This window comes from Crocuta crocuta, unplaced genomic scaffold (genome assembly GCF_008692635.1).
Source record: "Crocuta crocuta isolate KB4526 unplaced genomic scaffold, BGI_CrCroc_1.0 scaffold288, whole genome shotgun sequence".
Lineage (NCBI taxonomy): Eukaryota > Metazoa > Chordata > Mammalia > Carnivora > Hyaenidae > Crocuta > Crocuta crocuta.
This window is the reverse complement of record NW_027532607.1, coordinates 5,681,233-5,701,258: the sequence shown is the minus strand read 5'-3', so window position 1 is coordinate 5,701,258 and position 20,026 is coordinate 5,681,233. Positions and strand designations below refer to the sequence as shown.

General features: G+C 48.2%; 1 protein-coding gene across 1 annotated transcript in view; it reads left to right on the top strand.

The window, feature by feature from the left end:
* RGS9 (regulator of G protein signaling 9) overlaps positions 1 to 20,026 on the top strand; it is a 77,869-nt gene that overhangs the window by 32,520 nt on the left and 25,323 nt on the right. Inside the window, exons 9-12 of the mRNA XM_077780334.1 lie at positions 4,009 to 4,071; positions 14,355 to 14,384; positions 15,055 to 15,116; positions 17,040 to 17,153. Coding sequence (XP_077636460.1) covers positions 4,009 to 4,071; positions 14,355 to 14,384; positions 15,055 to 15,116; positions 17,040 to 17,153 — 269 coding nt within the window. The remainder of the gene's footprint in view (positions 1 to 4,008; positions 4,072 to 14,354; positions 14,385 to 15,054; positions 15,117 to 17,039; positions 17,154 to 20,026) is intronic.

Below are 20,026 nucleotides of genomic sequence, written 5' to 3'. Positions count from 1 at the left end.
CTGCGCCAGCCGTGACTTCTGCGTCTCCTGCGGATACCGTCGCTGACGCCTGCACCGTGGGTATATGAAGGATATGGTCCAGGGATGCAGGTGGTGTGTGCGCTGAATCATGCGGTCGCTTGTCCGAGTATCAAGCTAAATGGCCTTCGTGTCAACCGCAAACTCTGACAGTCACCAGAGAAGACAGCGTCTGCCTTCATTTTCTGTCCAGTTTGGGCTGAATGTCCGACAACAGAGAAATGGTGACATAAATGTAAATAAATAATAGATATAAATTTTTTCTTTAAAATTTTTAATGTTTTATATATTTTTGAGAGAGAGAGAACAGAAAGAGAGAGAGAGGGAGAGAAAAAGAGAGAGAAAACACTAGTGAGAGAGGGGCAGAGAGAGAGAAGGAGACAGAATCCCCAGTAGGCTCCAGGCTGTAAGCACAGAGCTTGACGCGGGGCTCAAACTTGTGAACTGTGAGAACATGACCTGAGCTGAAGTTCGACGCTTAACTGACTGAGCCACCCAGGCACCTCGATAGATTTAAATCTTTAAGGGGCATCTGGGTGGCTCAGTCGGTTAAGCATCCAACTCTTGACTTTGGCTCAGGTCATAAGCTCACAGTTGTGGGACTGAGCCCTGTGTTGGGCTCCCCACTGAGCATGGAGCCTGCTTAGGATTCCCCCCCGCCCACCTTTCTGTCTCTCTCTCTTTCCCTCCCTCTCTTGATCTCTCCAAAAAAAAAAAACAAAAAACAACCCTTTAAATATCAGATTATATCCACATGAAGGAACACTGTGATTAAATTATTAAATTACTAAAATAGCATTTTCCAAGGCCATTTATTGATCTAGGAAAATGGTCTGATATGTAATGTTATATCATATATACAGATGGAAAGCTCCAGATATTCTGATCCAAATGATCAGAAATGGCCTCTCTGTGCCAAGTGCTCACTAGGCAATGGGGGTGTTTGAGTTAGGAGCCGGGCCGGCCCTCCTGGGGCTCACAGTCAGTGGAGGATGAAGATGGATGGCATGGCACGCGTGAGTGTGTACTGTACGGAATGCCAGCACAGCCGGAAAGAGGCAGGGGTCCCGTGCCAGATCAGGGCCCGGGGGCACCTCTCCGTAGAAGTGACTTTCCAGCCAAGACTCGCCTCCTGGTGCAGCCTCCTCCCTGTCCGTTTCCCCTGCTTTATTTTGCTTATGGAACTATGTGGCATTTTATGATTTGTCTTCTGTTCCGTGCACCAGAAGGGTCTGACCTGATACGTTAGGGAAAAGAGAGATGATGGGGGAGAGGAAGACAAAGCACAGGAGGGACGTGCGGAGTGTCCCCAAGAAGCGTGCATCAGCTCCCGGCCTGGCTCTGGTCTGGAATGCTGATTCTGGGGGTGTTGCCTTCTCACGGAGCAGTCGTTGGGGATACAAAGGTCCTTTCCTCACCTGAATTATGGAGCATTTAGCAAATTGCCTCTTTGGCTTATGCCCAGGAGATGTTCTTGGGGTGTCCCACCCTGGCACTTGCAGTGGGGGGGGGAGGAGGTTGGCCGTCTTTGTGGGCTTTCCGTGTGTGGGCCCGGGGCTGGACGCATCTATGCGTCTCCTTGTATGCTGGCCGCCCACCCACCGCGGGGGTGTCTTCACCCGTGTTTCCTGTGTGCTGGCAGTCAGTCCAGCACCCTCTTGTGCACCCGAACATGCGTCAGCAGTGGTGACTGTCGCGGGGAACAAAGACTTTATGCTACCAGATGAATCAGTGAACGAACAAGTGGAGCCGGGGAGTCTTCCAAACCGGCAGAGGGAGAAAGGAGCCCCCTAGCTGGGGTTTGAAGGCAGGGCACCGGGACCCGACCACAGCTCAGTGGGAGCCAACTGATACTTGGGAGATGTGGAGATGTGGGGAGGGGGCAGGAGACGGGGCAGCCAAGGGGCATGTGAGGCCATCTGCGGAGTGGAAGAGAGCCAGGAGGGGCTGGCACTGGACAGAATGCCACAGCCCACTGGGCGGCGACAGCTCTGAGAGTCAGAAAGGCCATCTGGTCTGGGCAGCCGAGGACAGCCCTGTGCTGATTACGGTTATTCAGGTGCACCTATGAGCGCTTAGGCAGCAGAACTTATATCAGAGCATGGGTCAAGTTCACAGGAAAGATTCAGAGAACGAATTCAAGACTGGAGCAGACCACCGCACTGATGCCACTAAGGTAGTAGAGGGGCCAGGAGCGTGGGCTGTGCTTCAGTTACCCTGGGGTGGGGGGTTTCTTTGTACCAGAGGGACAGGGCAATTCCTAGAGCTCACTTTAGAGAAGGGGACGGATGCTGATGACCGCCCGCCCCCACCTCCATGCTAGCTTAGATCCCATTGAGGGCTGGCTTGGACTTCTGTATTGTCCCTTATAGCACTTGTCACTCACAACTGTAATTTATCATTTGTGTGACTAATTGCCAAGTGGTTGCCTCGCCAGTAAGACGGGAAGTGCCTTGAGATGCCAGCTGGGGCTGCCTCAAGGTGTCACAATGGCCAGGGGCCATCTGGGCTGAGCACAGTGCCAGCCGTGGGAAGTGCCTGATGGGTATTTGTTGATGGAAGTCCACATGTGACAACTAGAGTGAGAATGGCCGCTCCCTTCCCCCATCTTTCTCCCCACCCCCTTTCTACCTTTCTTTTTTCTCTTCTTTGCCTAGTCCATGTGCCCAATATTTACCCCCGTGGTAGCCTGCTGAGCTAAGTTGGCTGATTTAGCAGGTAAAATAGAGGATGCCCAGTTCAGTTGGAATTTCAGATAAACAGCAAATGATTTATGTCACAATATTTTTATGCCAATTGTATATTTATATAAAAAACACACAGAATATAGTTTTACGTAAATGATGTATCAAAATTATTTGTTTTTTATCTGACATTCACAAATAATTGGGCATCATATATTTTATTTGGCAGCCACACCTCTGAGCTAAAAATGTGGCAAATCCTATTGGCGTTGAATCTGATGGGGAGAAAGTTCAGTGGCCTCCAGCCTCTGCATCAGTGTGGAAGGTCTGGTTAAATATGTGTGTTGAGAATTTGTTGGTTGCCTGCACCAAACTAACAGAGAGGGAAGTGAAAGACGCAACTTTTTGGCTGAGGAATTGGGACAGACCAAGCAAGATTGGTTGGAATGTTGGTTGCTCAATGGAGAAGGGAACTGGTAAAGACTAAGACCCGTTTGGGGCCATGATCCTAAAATGAATATAAGCCCTTGTTCAGTAATAGCTACTGTTTGGTGAGAACTTCACATGTCACCTTGCTAAATTCTCGGCAAGAACTTGACAGGTAGGAGGGATCATCTCCATTTCTCAGGAGGGGTAGCAAGTGTAGAGAAGAGAAATAGTTTCCAAAATCTTCCTTACAGCTAGGAAGTGGCAGATCCAGGATTGGAACCCGCATGTGCCTGACTGAAGCCTGGACTCTCCAAAGTACTTCACTGTAGGGTGGGGAGGGGAGCACTGCCAGAAAAGTCAGAGTCCCATGGACAAATCCCAGTGAACTCTTATTGAGTTTGAGTTTTATCCATCCATCCCATCCATCCGTCCGTCCATCCATCCATCCATCCATCCACTCCTTCATCTGTCTGTCCGTCCGTCCATCCATCCATCCATCCATCCATCCATCCATCCATCCATCCCTTCATCTGTCTATCCATCCATCCATCCATCCATCCATCCATCCATCCATCCATCCATCCATCCATCTGTAAATCTATCCATTCATTCACCTCCCCACACTCAAACATACATCTATCCACCCATCCATCCATCTTACTGTGTTGGGCTCTGGGGATGCTGTGGTAGTGGAACAAACCCATGAGCTTACCAGCTCCTAGAGCATCTTACAGAAGCGTGTAGCACCCCGTGGGATAAGCCACAAGCCCTTCTTGCTCAGTCTTATAATTGGCAGCTTGGCCAAGACCCAAAGTGAATCATAATAAACTGGAGGCTTTTCCAGTGGTGGTCCTTATGTTGTTTTTATTCCATTCAGCCAGGAATGAACAACGTGCTGGACTATGGCCTGGACCGAGTGACCAATCCGAATGAAGTTCAGGTAAACCAGGTAGGTCTTTGATGCATACTTGGGCAGGGCCAAGGTCAGGTTCTTAGGCTGGGAAGGTGTCCGCATGTCTATTGCCTATTTTTGTCTGTTGGGGCAATGATGTCTCCCCTTTAAGGCTACCGAGAGATATCTTGTGATCCCAGTATCGGGAATGGGGTGAGGCCACAGGTCTTGCATAATGGGAGACTAGAGAATGTAGAGTGCACGTCAGTGCAAATGGCACCTAGGTGATTGGTCTTCAGACTTTTATGAGGCGGTTCCTTTGAAAATCTGATGAGAGTTATAAACCCATTCCGCCCAAAGATGCCCAGACGTACATTTTGCACAGAACTTCAGTCAGTTTCTAGACCTGCTGGAGACTATAGGCCCCAGGCTCAAAACCCTTGAGTCAACTTTGGATTTAAACCTTAATCCACATGACCTAGAATGTCACACTTTCTTTTGCATCTCAGTAGGGGGGGACCTTTGCAAAGATTCTCTTATGCTTTTAGTTTTGCAAGGACCCTTTTCCCAGATAGGCCACCACTGATGATGGATGGCCATTTTCCTATGACAATTTTTTATTTAAAGAAATGCAGTGCACATGCTGTTGAAACAGTGAGCATCCCAGGTAGGGTTTCTCAAGCATGGCACTATTCTTTGGGGCCAGATAATTCCTCGAGGGGTTTCCTACATGCTGTAGGATGTTGAGCACCATCTCTGGACTCTGCCCACTGGATGCCTGTAACTCCATGAGTTTCCCTGCCAGACCCCAGTCCTGACAGTCACAAATGTCTTCAGACATTGTCCAGGGTGCCCTGGGGGACAAAATGGCCCCAGTTGAGATCCATGGAGCCTCAAACCCACTTAAACTCATCTTAGATGGTTTCGTTGCTTTCTCTCTAATGTTGTCCTTGGGCAGCAAGGGGTCAGCGACATTTTAACCTCGTGCGTCCCCTGTAAGCCTCGGCAGGGCCCAAAGGCTTGAGTTGGGAGGTGAGAAGAATGTGCCAGAAAGGAGGAAAAAGGGACCTGGAACTCAAGATGTCTGTGGGGACCACCAGTGAGTGAGGCAGAGGTTTGAGTTTAGGGATGGAGTCCATGTGAAGAGGGGACATTGAGTTCCCGAAGGGCTGTGTCCCTTGGAGCATCACTAGGTCCCTTGGTCAGCAACTTAAAGTGACCCTTCCCTCGACACATCTATGGCACTGTCAGCCTTCATGGCTTTTTCTACATTCCCCTCATCAGATGACAGTGATTGCTGAGGCCTAGTAGGCTGGGTTGCTATGGAAACAGCATTATCAAGGAAAATACTGAATTGAGGTGGAAGATTTGCTTTTTTTTTTTTAAATGGATAACTGGCAGTTCTAGAAACCTCTGTGGTGTAGAGGAGGGGAGGGCATGGGTAGAAAGTGTTCTCTGACGCTGGGCAGCTGGAATTGGCTCACGTGTGTGTGTGTGTGTGTGTCTCTGTGTGTCTGTGTGTGTGTGTCTGTGTGTGTATGTGTCTCTATGTGTGTGTGTGTGTTTGTGTCTGTATGTGTGTGTGTGTGTGTCTCTGTGTGTCTGTGTGTGTGTGTCTGTGTGTATATGTGTCTCTATGTGTGTATGTGTGTTTGTGTCTGTATGTGTGTGTGTGTGTGTCTCTGTGTGTCTGTGTGTGTGTGTCTGTGTGTATATGTGTCTCTATGTGTGTATGTGTGTTTGTGTCTGTATGTGTGTCTGTGTGTGTCTGTGTGTTTGTATATGTGTGTCTGTGTGTATCTGTATCTCTGTGTGTGTGTGTGTGTGTCTGTGTGTGTGTCTGTCTTTGTGTGTGTGTCTGTGTGTGTGTGTCTGTGTGTATATGTGTCTCTATGTGTGTATGTGTGTTTGTGTCTGTATGTGTGTCTGTGTGTGTCTCTGTGTGTGTATATGCGTTTCTGTGTGTATCTGTATCTCTGTATGTGTCTCTGTGTATCTGTGTGTGTGTCTGTCTGTATGTATGTGTGTATGTGTGTGTGTGTGTCTCTGTGTATCTGTGTGTGTCTGTGTGTCTGTGTGTGTGTGTCTGTGTTTGTGTCTGTCTTTGTGTGTGTGTCTGTGTGTGTGTGTCTGTATGTGTGTCTGTGTCTATGTGTATCTGTGTGTGTGTCTGTGTTTGTGTCTGTCTTTGTGTGTGTGTCTGTGTCTATGTGTATCTGTGCGTGTGTGTGTCTGTGTTTGTGTCTATCTTTGTGTGTGTGTCTGTGTGTGTGTGTCTGTGTGTATATGTGTCTCTATGTGTGTATGTGTGTTTGTGTCTGTATGTGTGTCTGTGTGTGTATATGTGTTTCTGTGTGTATCTGTGTGTGTGTATGTGTCTCTGTGTATCTGTGTGTGTGTGTGTCTGTCTGTATGTGTGTATGTGTGTGTATGTGTCTGTCTTTGTCTGTGTGTGTGTGTGTGTGTGTCTGTGTGTGTGTGTCTGTGTACGTGTGCGCGCGCAGTGTGGGAGCCCTTCGACCCCAGCCCAGGGACAACGTCCGGGGAGCAGAGCGCCTCCCCGCTCTGTGCTGCTGGGGGCACCTTCGGGAGCCCGGCAGGCCCCGCGTCGCTGAGGCGGCGTCTTCCGGCTCCTGGCCTGTCGCCGGGAGGAGGGGCCGCCGGCCCTCGCCGCCCGCTTCTGGCAGATGCTGGCCGTGCTCTCCGCCCGGCAGCGTGGGAGGCGGGGGCTGTCCCCACCGTGGGCATGTTTGACCTGGGGGCTCTTTCACTTTGTGTCTCCTTCATCTTGTCTCTCCCTCTCTCTCTCCCCCACCAGCTCTCTGTCTCCGGTCTGCACTCTGGCTGCTCTGGAATATTCTCACGCGAGCGGGGCCTCTCCTGCTCAGCCGGCCCCGCGTGTGTCAGGCCCCGAGGCAGGAGAACGGAGGCTCGGATCTGTTGGCAACATTCTCCGCCGCCTGACTGAATGTCCCCCGTTTTTCTGGGTTGATCTGCCCTGACGGCAGAGGGTCGAGAGAACATGAAGGGTCTCCATGAGATCTTGGGCTTTCAGATTTTTGTCTCCTTTCAGAGAAGAGCTCTCATTGCTGGTTCGAAGAGAGAGGCCGTTTCTGACAATTAGTGAATTCTAGAAAAGTTACCTGTTTTCCTTACTTGGAGGCAAATAGCCCAAAAGACATGAAGAGCATCAGGCATAAGAATGAAGGCTGTTAGGTTGCCAGGTGTCTAGGGCTCTGGGTGCCCCACGTCCTCAGGCTGGTGGCCGCGGGGGGGTGGGGCTGCCCAGCCCTGGGTGGGAGGGGAGCTGGCCGTGGGCCAGAGAGTGTGTCTTCTGTCAGTTCCTATACCGTGTGGCACACTAAGCCCCCATCGTCCCTTCGTTTCAGTGAGGGGACACCATGGCGGCTGCATAGTAGCCAGGCCGTGGGTAGTGGTTTGCCCAGGGCTGGCCCTTCCTCCCCCAACCCCGACAGGGTGACGATGGTCATGCTGTGATGAGGGCCAGTGCGCTGTGCTGAAGACAGCCTGAACATCAGGGTGAATCCCAGCTCTGCCTCTCTCTGGACATGTGACCTCGGATAAGCTCTTGAACCATTCAAAGCCTCAGTTTCCTTACCTATAAAATGGGACTAACGAGTCCCTTCCTCAGAGGATTACACGAGATCACTTATGTGAAGTGTCTAGAATGGTATCGAACGCGTCGAGGTCATTCCACAGACAGTAGCTGTTGTCACGGTAACTGCCGCCATGCTGTGAGAGACCTAATTTATGGGTCCTGTAGACCCCAGATCTTCCGCCCTTTCACCTTCTTATGTTTCCACTGGGTTGGAAATGGACGGAGGAGGATCCATGGCAGTAATTCAGCCTCCCTTGTCCAGACCACTGACCAGCCCTGTTCACACTGGTGTGCACACCAGTCTTTGGGTGAAAGACAGAAATGTGGCCCCAGAGGGTTAATACTGCGATCCTCAGAGCCCTCAGCCTGGAGCCCTCAGTGAGAGAAAGCCCCCCACTTACTCTCCCCACCGGGGACAAGGAGCTTTCTTCTATGGCCTCACCCCCGGTCAGAGCTCGGTTCAGAGTCCCAGCAGCCTCACCAGGAAGCTTTTGCTTCCAGAATTTTCCTCCTGGAATTTCATTGAATTCTTAGTGTGGCTTGCTAAGAAAGGTCATATTGGTAACGTTTTTCATGCGACAAGAAGGAAACAGAGAAACTGAGCAGCTTGCCCCAGCATGCCCGGACGGGGTTACGCTTGGGTCTTCCCGGGTCTGCAAAGACCTCTCCCCAAATCCCACCGTCATCGCTCCCTCCCCCAACCACGGCCGGGACTCTGGGGTCAGTACCGCGGGCGGGCCACCTGCGCACGGGCCCCCGGCTCCGCACTTAGTAGGGCCTTGCGCTTGGTGCAATGCTGTCCGGGCACCGTCTTAAAATGCTTCACGCCTCCTTTGGACACGGAGACCTGCGTGTGCGTTTTGCCCCGGACCTTGCGGATTGTGTGACCTGCTCCCTGTCAGGAGGTCCGAGGCAGGGCAGATGGCCACCTCGGATTCTTGTCTCCTTGGACGGCCTGCCGCCTCCCACCTCTCGTCTCGTCTGCTCTGCATTAACCACATCAGCTCCCAGACTTCCTGGTTGCTGACTTTTGACTCTCTCCCTGCTCTTAATGCCTGTGTCCCCCGATTCCTCATGGTTGTCGTCATCTCGTGTTTCACCCTGTGGCCGGCCAGGCCCTCACCTCTGTTCCTTCGTGCGATCCTGCCTGACCAGCTGTCTGACCCCAGGGTCCCTGCTGGCCACCCCCTCCTCCCTTTCCATCTTCCTGTCTGCAGCGGCCCCAGGGCCTCGAAGGGCGTGGGCTGATCACCCCTTCTGCCCTGTGACAATTGTCTGCAGCCTGTCCCTCGGGTTTTGAGGCCAGCAAGCCGGCCACAGAGCTGTGTAAACAGGTTATAGCTGCATCCCTATTTGCGTAGCTCCACAGGAGAAAAATAACAAGTCAGAATTCCAAGAATGCGTAGCATTTGCAGATTCCGTAGGCAGAGTATCTTGCTGTAGGAAAGCGTGTCACTCAGATGAGGAATGAAGAAGTGACTTCCCGCCAGGAGGGCCAGCTGTTGAGAAAGCAGGGGGTTTGTGCATGACTTACAGGGAGGAAAGAATGTTTATGTCTTACGTTGTCAGGAAGTGGCTTTTCTGCGAGTTGCTTAGAAATGTACATGTGTGTGTATTTTTAATAATTTCATTTTAATGTTAAAAATTTTTTAAATGTTTTATTTATTTTTGAGAGAGAGAGAGAGAGACAGAACACAGGTGAGGGAAGGCAGAGAGAGAGGGAGACACAGAATCCGAAGCAGGTTTCAGGGTCTGAGCTGTCAGCACAGAGCCCGACGCAGGGCTCGAACCCACAGACCATGAGATCATGACCTGAGCTGAAGTCAGACACTTAACTGACTGAGCCACCCAGGCGCTCCTTTAATTTTTTTTTTTTTTATGGCCTTTGGTTAAGTAATAATAATATTGACAGGTTTATGAGATTTAGCAAATAAAAATACAGGGTGCTCAGCTGAATCCGAACTTCAGATAAACAACAAATAACTTCTTTAGTATAATTGTGTCCCAGATACTGATGGACACCCTGTCCTTTGCCTTCTGATTGGGGTAACAGCATTCCATGCCTGCTCTCAGCAGTGGTGTGTGAACCCCACTCAGTAGCCGCTGGATATTGACCCTCTCCTGTATGCCAGTCACCTGTGTGTATTATCTCATTTAATCCCCTCCCCCCTTAATCCCCTTTTACAAAGGAGGAAAGAGACTTTCAAATGCTAAATAACTCATGCAAAGTCATATAGCCAATAAGTGACAGAACCTGGAATCTGACCTGGGCCTGATCTGAAAGTCCATACTCTTTCCTAAGACTTACCCCTCTCCCCAATCCAACTCTCTCTCTGTCTTTTAGAAAAGTTCAAAACCCTCTCCTGTATCATCCCAGTGTATACACACCCTTAACAGGACAGAGATGCTCTGTATATCCATCAAGATGAAGCTGTTGGAGAGAGAGAGTGTGGGACAGGGGCAGAGAGAGAGGGAGAGAGAATCCCAAGCAGGCTCTGCACCATCAGCACAGAGCTCGATGCAGGGCTTGAGCTCATGAACCACCAGATCATGACTTGAGCCGAAGTCAGATGCCTAACCGACTGCCGCACAGATGCCCCTGGAAAGCTATTTTTAAAGCTAGAAATAACCAGGAAATTCCATGTGGGAAATCCAAGGTAGAGGTGGGGCAGCCTCAGGTTCCACCAAATCCACCGCCATGCCATTCCTGGAGGGTGATGGGTAATCCTGGGAATCAAGAAAACCAACAGCAGACTGCTCCACCGACACAGGAGCCCTACTGGGGTAATTAAAGTCAATTAAAGCGAATTCAAATATGAAATATTTGAACACACCAAAGACTGAGAAAATGGATTCAGATTGAGAATGCATGTGATCATGATCTACTTGCAGGGACAGCTCCTCGTGGAGCCCAGAGACTGAGAATTTGGTTCATTGAGTCTATGTTGGTTCGCTCAGGAGCCCCAAGGTCGCAAGGAGTTTGACCTTGGGTCTGGGGCACTTTGCAAGGAGGGTGTTTATGACTCTGGCTGTTGAACACAGACCTCGGATGATCATGATCTTTACCATCATTAGTGTTTTTTTTCCCTCTTAACTTTATTGAGATATCACTGACATATAATGTATGTGAATTTAAGGTGTTCAGTGTGATGATTAGAAATATATATAAATTGGGGCGCCTAGGTGGCTCAGTTGGTTAAGCATCCGACTTGGCTCAGGTCATGATCTTGCAGTTTGTGAATTTAAACCCCACGTCAGGCTCTGTGCTGACAGCTCAGAGCCTGGAGGCTGCTTCGGATTCTGTGTCTCCCTCTCTCTCTGCCCCTCCCTTGCTCACTCTTTGTCTCTCAAAAAAACAAAGTTTAAAAAAAGAAGTATGTATAAATTGCAAAATGATGACCACAATAAGTTTAGTTAACACCTCTGTCCCTTCACATAAGTATGCTTTTTTTTTTAAATATTTTTATTTATTTCTAGGAGAGAGAGAGAGAGAGAGAGAGACAGCGTGAGCAGGGGAGGGTCAGAGAGAGAGGGAGACACAGACTCTGAAACAGGCTCCAGGCTCTGAGCTGTCAGCACAGAGCCCGATGCGGGGCTCGAACCCACGAACCGTGAGATCATGACCTAAGCGAAAGTCGGACGCTTAACCGACTAAGCCACCCATGCACCCATAAGTATGCTTTTTTTGAGTGTGTGGTGATAATGTTTACAATCGCCTCTCTTTGACAACATTCAAGTATATAATGCAGAATTGTTAATTATAGTCCCCGTGCCATGTGTGTTAGCTCCCCAGAGCTTTTTAATCTTATGGTTGGGAGTTTTACTGTCATTAGTGTTGATTAAAGACTGTTTCCTGTATTTCTGTTTCATCCTGTGGTCGGGCTTTAGCTCCCTTTTTGTTTTAGTTTTAAATTAAGTGGCTGGACAGAGTCATTCCATTGTGTAGCACCTGTTGCTTGAAGGCAAAGAAGGAACAGGTGAAGAGAGGAGGCTATTTTCTGGTTCTCCAGGATCATTTCTCAGCTGTGCAAAGGGAAGATCTAGGTTTGAATCCTGGCTCCACCCATTACTGACCAGGAGATATTGAAAAAGTTGCCCTGTAACATCTCAGAGCCTCAGTGGCCTCAGCTGAGAATCAGAACGGTAAAACCTCCCTCCCTTAAACTTTGTAAGGGATCAGAAAGATGTACATTACCTTGCACCAATTGCTAACTGGTTGCTATTATGCAGAAATCCAGCTTCCCCTTTGAACAGAGGGCATAGACCAGTAGCTACTATTCTTAGTCCATTTCAGCACTCTTCTAACAAGAGATTCTGATTGTAGTAGATTTGAATGCAAAGCCACTCTACCCCAGCGTCCTTTTCTACCTGAAATGGGAGTCTTCTAAAACAGTGCCTTCTGTTAAGAGACAATGGGAACAGATAATCAATGTGGTTACCAAAATAGGAGCATTTGAGGAGTGTCTTCAACATTTTAGGTGGAAAAATACTCTATTCTAAGTTTAGAATACATCTCCATTTTTCTGGGCCTCCAAGAATGTGGCAGCCATCATTTATCTGATTTTTTTTAAGTTTATTTATTTGGAGAGAGAGAAAGCACACATGCAAGGGAGGGACAGAGAGAGAGGGAGAGAGAGAGAATCCCAAGCAGGCTCTGCACTGTCAGCACAGAGTCCGACTTGGGGCTCATCTCACAAACCTTGAGATCATGACCCGAGCCAAGATCAAGAGTCAGATACTCAACTGACTGAACCACCCAGGCGCCCTTGTCTGATGTTTTTTTGAGCATCTGCCAAGCACCAGAAATTATGCCAGAGGCAGACATGTCGCCTTGCTCTTAATGGTGCCTGGTGGGTGATACATATGTGAATTAGACTCACAGAAATAAAAATTGAATTACAGTTGTGGTAAGTGCTATGAAGGAAGAAGTCAGGGTGCCTGTGAGTCCAAAGCAGAGAGATCTACCTTTAATTTTCTGAGATAACTCTCCCTACTTCCCCTCCCCAGAAAAAGGATTTCCTGGGAAAAGCTGTACATAGAAGCAATCTAATGAGGCAGAATGGAAACCAGGATGGATTAGAAAGGAGAGACAAGGATGTGACATTCCAGATTAGACCTTCCTTCATTCCTTGTCAGTGGACTCATGGGCCAGTACTTATTCTGCTAACTGGCTAAGGGAAACAATGTGCCCCTTGGACTTCTGATTCTGTTTCCAGTGAAGACCCGGTTGTGTTAAACTGGTTGGATACTAGCAGCCAGGAATGAAGCTGATCAGTTTACAGTATGGGAGTCAGCACCAAGCAGCGCCTGGACACAACCAAATCTCAGAAAACCAAGACTGGAATCACCAACTGTGCCCAACTCCCAGAGTTGCACTGAGCAGAAAAGTGATACGAAGGAAGCATGTCAGGTTGTAGAGCCTTTTAGTAGGAGACAGGTCTGAACAGTAACAGTTTCCAGGAGCTGCTGAGAGCCTATACATGGAGTCCCTTTTGGGAGCCAGGCCTTCTCTGCTCCGTCTCAAAAAATCCAGAGAGAGGATGTCCTGCCCACCCTAGGCATGAGCTTGCTTTGGCCCCTTCAATGGCCCAACATGATCTTCCACGTTACAATTCAACTGTGGGACTCAGCTTTGCATGGATGCTGGGCTCAGGTGTTTTGGTTATGTACTTTGTTTGGCAATGTGGCTTTAAAAAATTTTTTTTCCAATTTGTACTGGTCAAGTTTATGAATGCCTGAGGAATGGAGGTCACCACTCATTCAGAGCTGTCTCCTATGAGAACATTTAAGCCGCATACTTGGTTCCCCATCTTTAGGTCACATTCTATTTAAGATGGCCCTGTAGGCAGTATGGTAGATTGGGCCAAATCCCTGAACTTAGTCTTGAATTCATCTTGACTTTGGGGAGAACAGTGTAAAGTTATAGTAGTAAATCAGGTGCGCCTGGGTGGCTCAGTCAGTTGGGTGTCCGACTCTTGGTTTCAGCTCTCAGGTCATAATCTCAGTTTGTGAGTTCAAGCCCCAGGTTGGGCTTTTGTGCTGATAGTGTGGAGCCTGCTTGGGATTCTCTATCTCCCTCTCTCTCTGCCCCTTCCCCATCAAAATAAGCAACCACCCCCAAAAAAGTTATAGTAGTAAATCATACTCATTCCCTTACTTAGTTTNCCCCATCTTTAGGTCACATTCTATTTAAGATGGCCCTGTAGGCAGTATGGTAGACTGGGCCAAATCCCTGAACTTAGTCTTGAATTCATCTTGACTTTGGGGAGAACAGTGTAAAGTTATAGTAGTAAATCAGGTGCGCCTGGGTGGCTCAGTCAGTTGGGTGTCCGACTCTTGGTTTCAGCTCTCAGGTCATAATCTCAGTTTGTGAGTTCAAGCCCCAGGTTGGGCTTTTGTGCTGATAGTGTGGAGCCTGCTTGGGATTCTCTATCTCCCTCTCTCTCCGCCCCTTCCCCATCAAAATAAGCAACCACCCCCCAAAAAGTTATAGTAGTAAATCATACTCATTCCCTTACTTAGTTGAATGAATTTTCCAGTGGTTGTATAGAATAAGGTAGAGGTGGTGGTGATGGGGGAAATTCCATCTTTTAAGTAAGGGCAGGTTTGCCCAGTTTTCTCATGGGCAAGGATTTTTATTTTTCAAATGAGTGTTTGAACTATAATGACTTAATGGCATCTTTTTAATGGCTTTTGCTTCTTTGTTTTACAGAAACAAACAATCACTGCTGTCAGAAAAGAGGTAATTAGTTTCCCAGTCCCAGGGAAGTTTGACTTTTAAATCCTCTCACAAAATGTATGTACTTTGGCTTTATGCTCTACCCTCAGTAATGAAATGAAAAACCACGTGTAATGTTCAGACACTTGTCTCCAAAGTAATGGACAGCACAGAATGACAAAGCGTCTTGAGTAATATCTACATGGCTTGGTGCTGACGCTTGGGTTAGGACACAGCCTCAGAAGGCNCTGCTTCTATAAGTACAAGGCCACTCAGAGTCTCTCTAAATAGGCACGCTACCTATTTTGGCAAATTTTGTGACCAGGGCACAAGACAGAGCCCTGGGAAGTGTTGGCTATTGAGGTTAGGCCTGCTCTGTCAGCCAAAAGCACCTGAGGGAAAAGCCGAGCATCTGTCCCCATGTCTCGAATTAATGTTCCTTAGAACTTTTTGTTTTTTCAATTGGTGCTTTTTCCCGGACTGATACATGATGGGCTGCAGAGGCCCCTAATTGGGAGTTTGGGGTCACCTGCCTACTGTGGGCCTGTGTCCTGTTAGTACCGAGGTGGGTGGCTTGAGGGGATGGAATGGGGGGCTGTGACAGATAAATGGCTCCTGGTTCTGGAGGCCACATGTAAGTGTCAGTGTCAGGATGGGGAGGTTGGACATCTTCTAACCAATGTGTCTCTTCCAGATCATGTATTACCAACAGGCCTTGATGAGGTCCACGGTGAAGTCTTCAGTGTCCCTTGGAGGGTATGTCCCTAATTAGTTGGTCTTGCTGAGGTTTGAACAAGAGGTGGGCCAGAGGGGAACTTTCTGCTCTCAGGCAAACTTGAGCAGTCATGGGTTGACATAAGATCCTAAAGAACCTCGAGGGACAAAACCAGTCCCTTGCGGGTTAAGTTCCTGGTTCCTTGGTCTGTGTAAGTGTCCAGGTCTCATCTTTGGTTAGGCAAGATCAGGGATGGGAGGTTTTATACAAGCCTCATCTTTCTTGGGATCCACTAAAGTGAGGATCGAGAAGGAGGGAAAAATTGAAAGTTCATGGACTGTACCTTGGAGATCCATGCTAGCCCGTGTTCCTATCATTACTCACTCAAATTTATTAGAGACATCTGAGTTATGTTTACTGGTTCAATACACGATTAAATGTCCGTTGTTCATCTCTGATTTAAAATCCAACTAGGATATATTGGGAATTTACATTTGATCTAGTGAACATTCAGGGTACCTTGTTCCAGTCCCTCATAGGACATTATTTAGGAGACACAAAAGGGTTTAGTGTCCCCCAAATGTAAGCAGTTATCCTTTTCAAATGTGGAATTCACTTTAGGACCCGTTGGCTGAGTCTAAGCTTTTCCTGCACACATGAAAATGAACTTGGCTTATTTCTAGGGAAGTACAGTGTGACTAATCATTTATTTTGACTGTGTAAGACTCCAGCAATGGTACTGATCAAGATGGAAGGTATTGTGTTTTGTCCGGTGCCTTTCTTCCGATGCGGTTAGGGGTTAGGCTCTTCAAAATATCTTTGAGTATCTTTTTACCCCTTCCCCAATCCCTAGTTTGCAAACATACCACCTTCCTGATAAAATGTGTCCTGACCTCACCCCTGTTTTTCAATGACTTCTGACTGCAGCTCCATCACAGATGTGAGTGTACCTCTAAACTCAGTGGACATTCACTTTGGGTTTTAGTGATAATCACTGTTTTATTACAGAGTAAAAACTATCTCCTCTAATGTTCCAGAAGCCCAATTTAATGACACCAAACAAAAAGAACATCGAAGGAGACGCAAAGGCTATTGGATACTTTTACACGTACTTTCTAATTTTTATTTGTTTCAGTGCCTCATTACCATTAGATGACACCATTTGTGTTTGGATCTAGGGGCTAGGTTTCTTTTTTTCTTCCCTTCAGTTGCTTGACTGGAGAGGTCTTGCTGAGAAATAAGAGGGTGCTGCGTTCTGCATAGAACTATAAACCTCGTGCTCTGGTATATCTCTAGGACACGTATTCCATTTTTTCAAAATCTCATGGCTACGAGCAGGCCTCACTGCAGGTGTCTCATGTGTATACCATGGATGAATTCCCCGGCTAAGGGGTGGAGGGACAGTAGGCTTTTCCAAACTGCCCAAACACCAGGAAATGTGTTGACTATGAAGGTCTAACCCACATAGAAGGAATTAGCTCTTGCTCACATTGGCGAATGTGAGATTCACGCCTCAGTGAGACCACAGGGTTTGAAGGATGAATCCAAGTTCTCAAACTTAGGCATTATCCTGAGAGAGGAATAGCAGAGTCTCGGAGAGACCGTGGCAGCCCCAGGCTTCCAAGACCCTGGTTTGAACACATGCAGATGGAGTCGGCTTTGAATTTTGAAAACTCAGGATAAAATATAAAGAGGCTTTATTTTAATGAAACAGGTACAGGAGAGAAATTGCAAAGGGATTGGATGGGGAGACAGTGTTTCAGGTCACGAGTGGAAATGGGACAGATCCTATCAAATACCTGTCATTCCTGAGGGCTATTAGAGCATCTTTCTAAGACGACAGTGATAAGTATGTAACTCAATCGATAAAGAGAAAGGAAGACAGGCTGGTCAATCAACCTGAGTATTGATTTTGTCTCGTGGGTGTTGAACTTCTAGGAAATCGTTTTCCATTTGCTTTTCAGGATTGTCAAATACAGTGAGCAGTTTCTGTCCAATGACGCCATCATGTCAGGCTGCCTCCCTAGCAATCCTTGGATAACAGATGACACCCAGTTCTGGGACTTAAATGCCAAATTGTATGTATTTGATATCTTGGTGTTTTTTTAAAAATAGGTTTTTGAATTATAGTTCACGTGCTATACAATTCACCCAGTTAAAGTGTGCAATTCGGTGGTTTCTACTCTATTCCTAGAGTCGTGTGACCGTTACCACAATTAATTTTAAAACCGTTTATCACCCAAATAAGAACCCCTCCCCGCTACCCCTCCGGTTCGAGGCAACTGCAAAACTATTTTCCGTATGTGCATCTGCCTGCTTTGGACATTTCATGTGAATAGAATCATATAATATGTGGTCTTTTTTTGGTGTGATTTGCTGTTTTTTCTACTGAGCATAATGCTTTCAGGGTTTATCTGTGTTGTATAGTGTATTAGTACACCATCCTTATTTATGGATGAATGATGGTCACTGGAAAGTTACACACTTTTTTATGCATTCATCGGTCAATGGACATTTGAGTTGTCTCGGTCTTTGAGCTATTAGGAATAAAGCCTCTGTGAACCTTCATGTACAGGTTTTTGTGTGGACGTATGTTTTCATTTCTCTTGGGTGTGGACCTAGGAGTAGAGTTGCCGGGTCCAATGGTAACTTTATATTTATTGTTTTTGAAAAGAAAACGGCCATCTTTGTGGCTTTGCCTTTTCGCTAGCTAATTGGAGAACAGGTAAGTTCCTGGAGGGCAGGGCCCTGCACCTACCTGCCTTGGCAATCATACCATCACTCCGTGGCTCTGTTTTGTGAGCTCTGAGCAGTTGTCACTGCTGATTGTGCCTACGTGAGCCTGTTTTGCAAGAGGGACAAAGGCAGCAATGCAGAAGGAGAGCATCAGCCAATGAAGGAAGAAGAGAAGGCAGAATAGTCGTGTCAGAGGGAGAGATAGAGGGAGAGGGGAGGAAGGAAGGGGCTGGTAGGAGTGGATGAGGCAGGTGGGGTAATGGGAAAGATAGACAGCATCAGGTGTGTACTGCAGTTTAGGTCACCACCAAGGCCATTGCCATCTCAGGCTTGAGGAACATGCAGGTAGCACAGAGCCAGCCAGGTAAGCAGGCATAGCTGGGGAACCCTTCCACTTACCCCTCCTGGCCTGCTATGGGGGGCTGATGGGTTAAGGAGGGCACTCATCTGGAGTTTGGGGTCACTTGTTGACTAGTATCAACGCAGAGCCAAAGACTCTAGAACCACCTTCCGGAGAGGCTTCCCTCCTACTTTGGGGCTCTAGTTATTAGTGTAGTTTTCTGGAGCCTACCCCTGTCTCCCAGGGTGCCAGATAAGAGAAGTGACCTGAATCCCTTTGTATACAATGACATGCAGCGTTTGGCTCTCTGTAGAGGAGAAGGCAAGGTCACCTGGCCAGAGAAGCGTTGTCCCAGGAGCATTTGGGAAGGAGACGTGGACAGCTGCTGAATATTAAATGAAATGGAGAGTATGGTATTGCAGCTCGAGGCAGAGATTTGCTCGGGTGGTGTTTTGTGGAGGTGCCTTCTATCAGAGGGCACTACGGGACGGATGCAAAATGGCGCCCCACTGAAAACAGGAAGCCTTGTTTTGAATGGTTTAGATCAGAAAGCCGTATTAAAATCACCTGGGAGGCTTAAACACCAGAAAGCAAACAAAAACCAATGTCTAGCCCTTACCCCCGAAGCCTCTTAATTGGCCTGGGCCACCCTCTTTTCCTCCCCAGTGATTTTTAAAAGTTTCCATTGATTTTCATGAACAGCCTGGATTCATAATACTGGTCTAGACCAGTATGGCTCCCAGTGTCCCAGGACCAGCAGCTGCAACATCAAGCAGGGAGCTTGCTAGAAATGCACATTCTTGGGCCCCACTCACCCCTAGGAGTCAGAAACTCAAGGGATAGCACCCAGCATTCTGTGTTTTGACTCTTCCAGGTGATTCTCCTGCATGCTGAAGTTTGCATATCACTCTTTTTTACAAATATTTTTTGGATCTGCTTCTTATGTGAGCCTTGGTCTTCTCAGCAATAACATAAACATGGGGATGACAGGGTCAGTTCACAGCTTTCTCTTAAGGGTCCTCTATGTATAGGACAGCGCCTCACAGTGGGGACACTCTGCCAATGGTGGCTTTTAGTGTTATTACGGTATTCTTCCCGTTTCCGCACTGTTGCTATAGGAAGCATAAACGTGCCTGGCGGACTTCAGATCCCATGGACATGAATTGTACCCGGTCACGGTTCTAGCTGTTGTATTAGTGGGATGTATGGGGTCGTGGACTTGGAAGCCTTTGTTTCCAAGGGGCTGTGTTGGGTACTGGAGAATTTTATAAGGAATGGAAAGAAAAGCCAACTCTCTCCCTGATTTTCTGGAATGTTAGGCCTCAGCCAGCTGCGCTCAGATGTCCTACCTGGGAGCAGGGAGACCCTTCCGACCACGGAGGTGGTGTGGGACTTGCACGTGGGAGGGTGCTCTGGGAGAGGGTGCATCGGGGACCATAGGGTCTACCTGAGGCTCGGGGCCTGAGGGCAGGTAAAGGAGGAAATATAGACTCCCTCCCACCAGATGCCCGTGGTGAAGGGATCTGGGGCTGGGTGGCCGTGACCGTAGCACGTGTCACCAGTGCTGCTCTGGAAATCCTCCCTGGTCTGGTGTAGCAGCCTGACCGGCCCTCCGCTGGCCAATCTCCACAAGCCTTGGGGGGGGGCATCCGTGTTCCTTTTTGCTGGAGTGTGAGGCTGTTGAATGTGGGCCCCCCCGCCTCCATAAGAGCCCCAGGGGACTTTTCTGAGGCTGCAGTTTCCTAGCGAGTGATCACTTGGATTGCACGTTGGTGCAGGGATTGGGGGGGTGGGGATCGGGTTGAGCTCTGGGCAGTGGGACTCATAAGCTTGGTGGGGCTAAAGCCCCTCTGCTCCAGCTACCTCCCCCCCCCC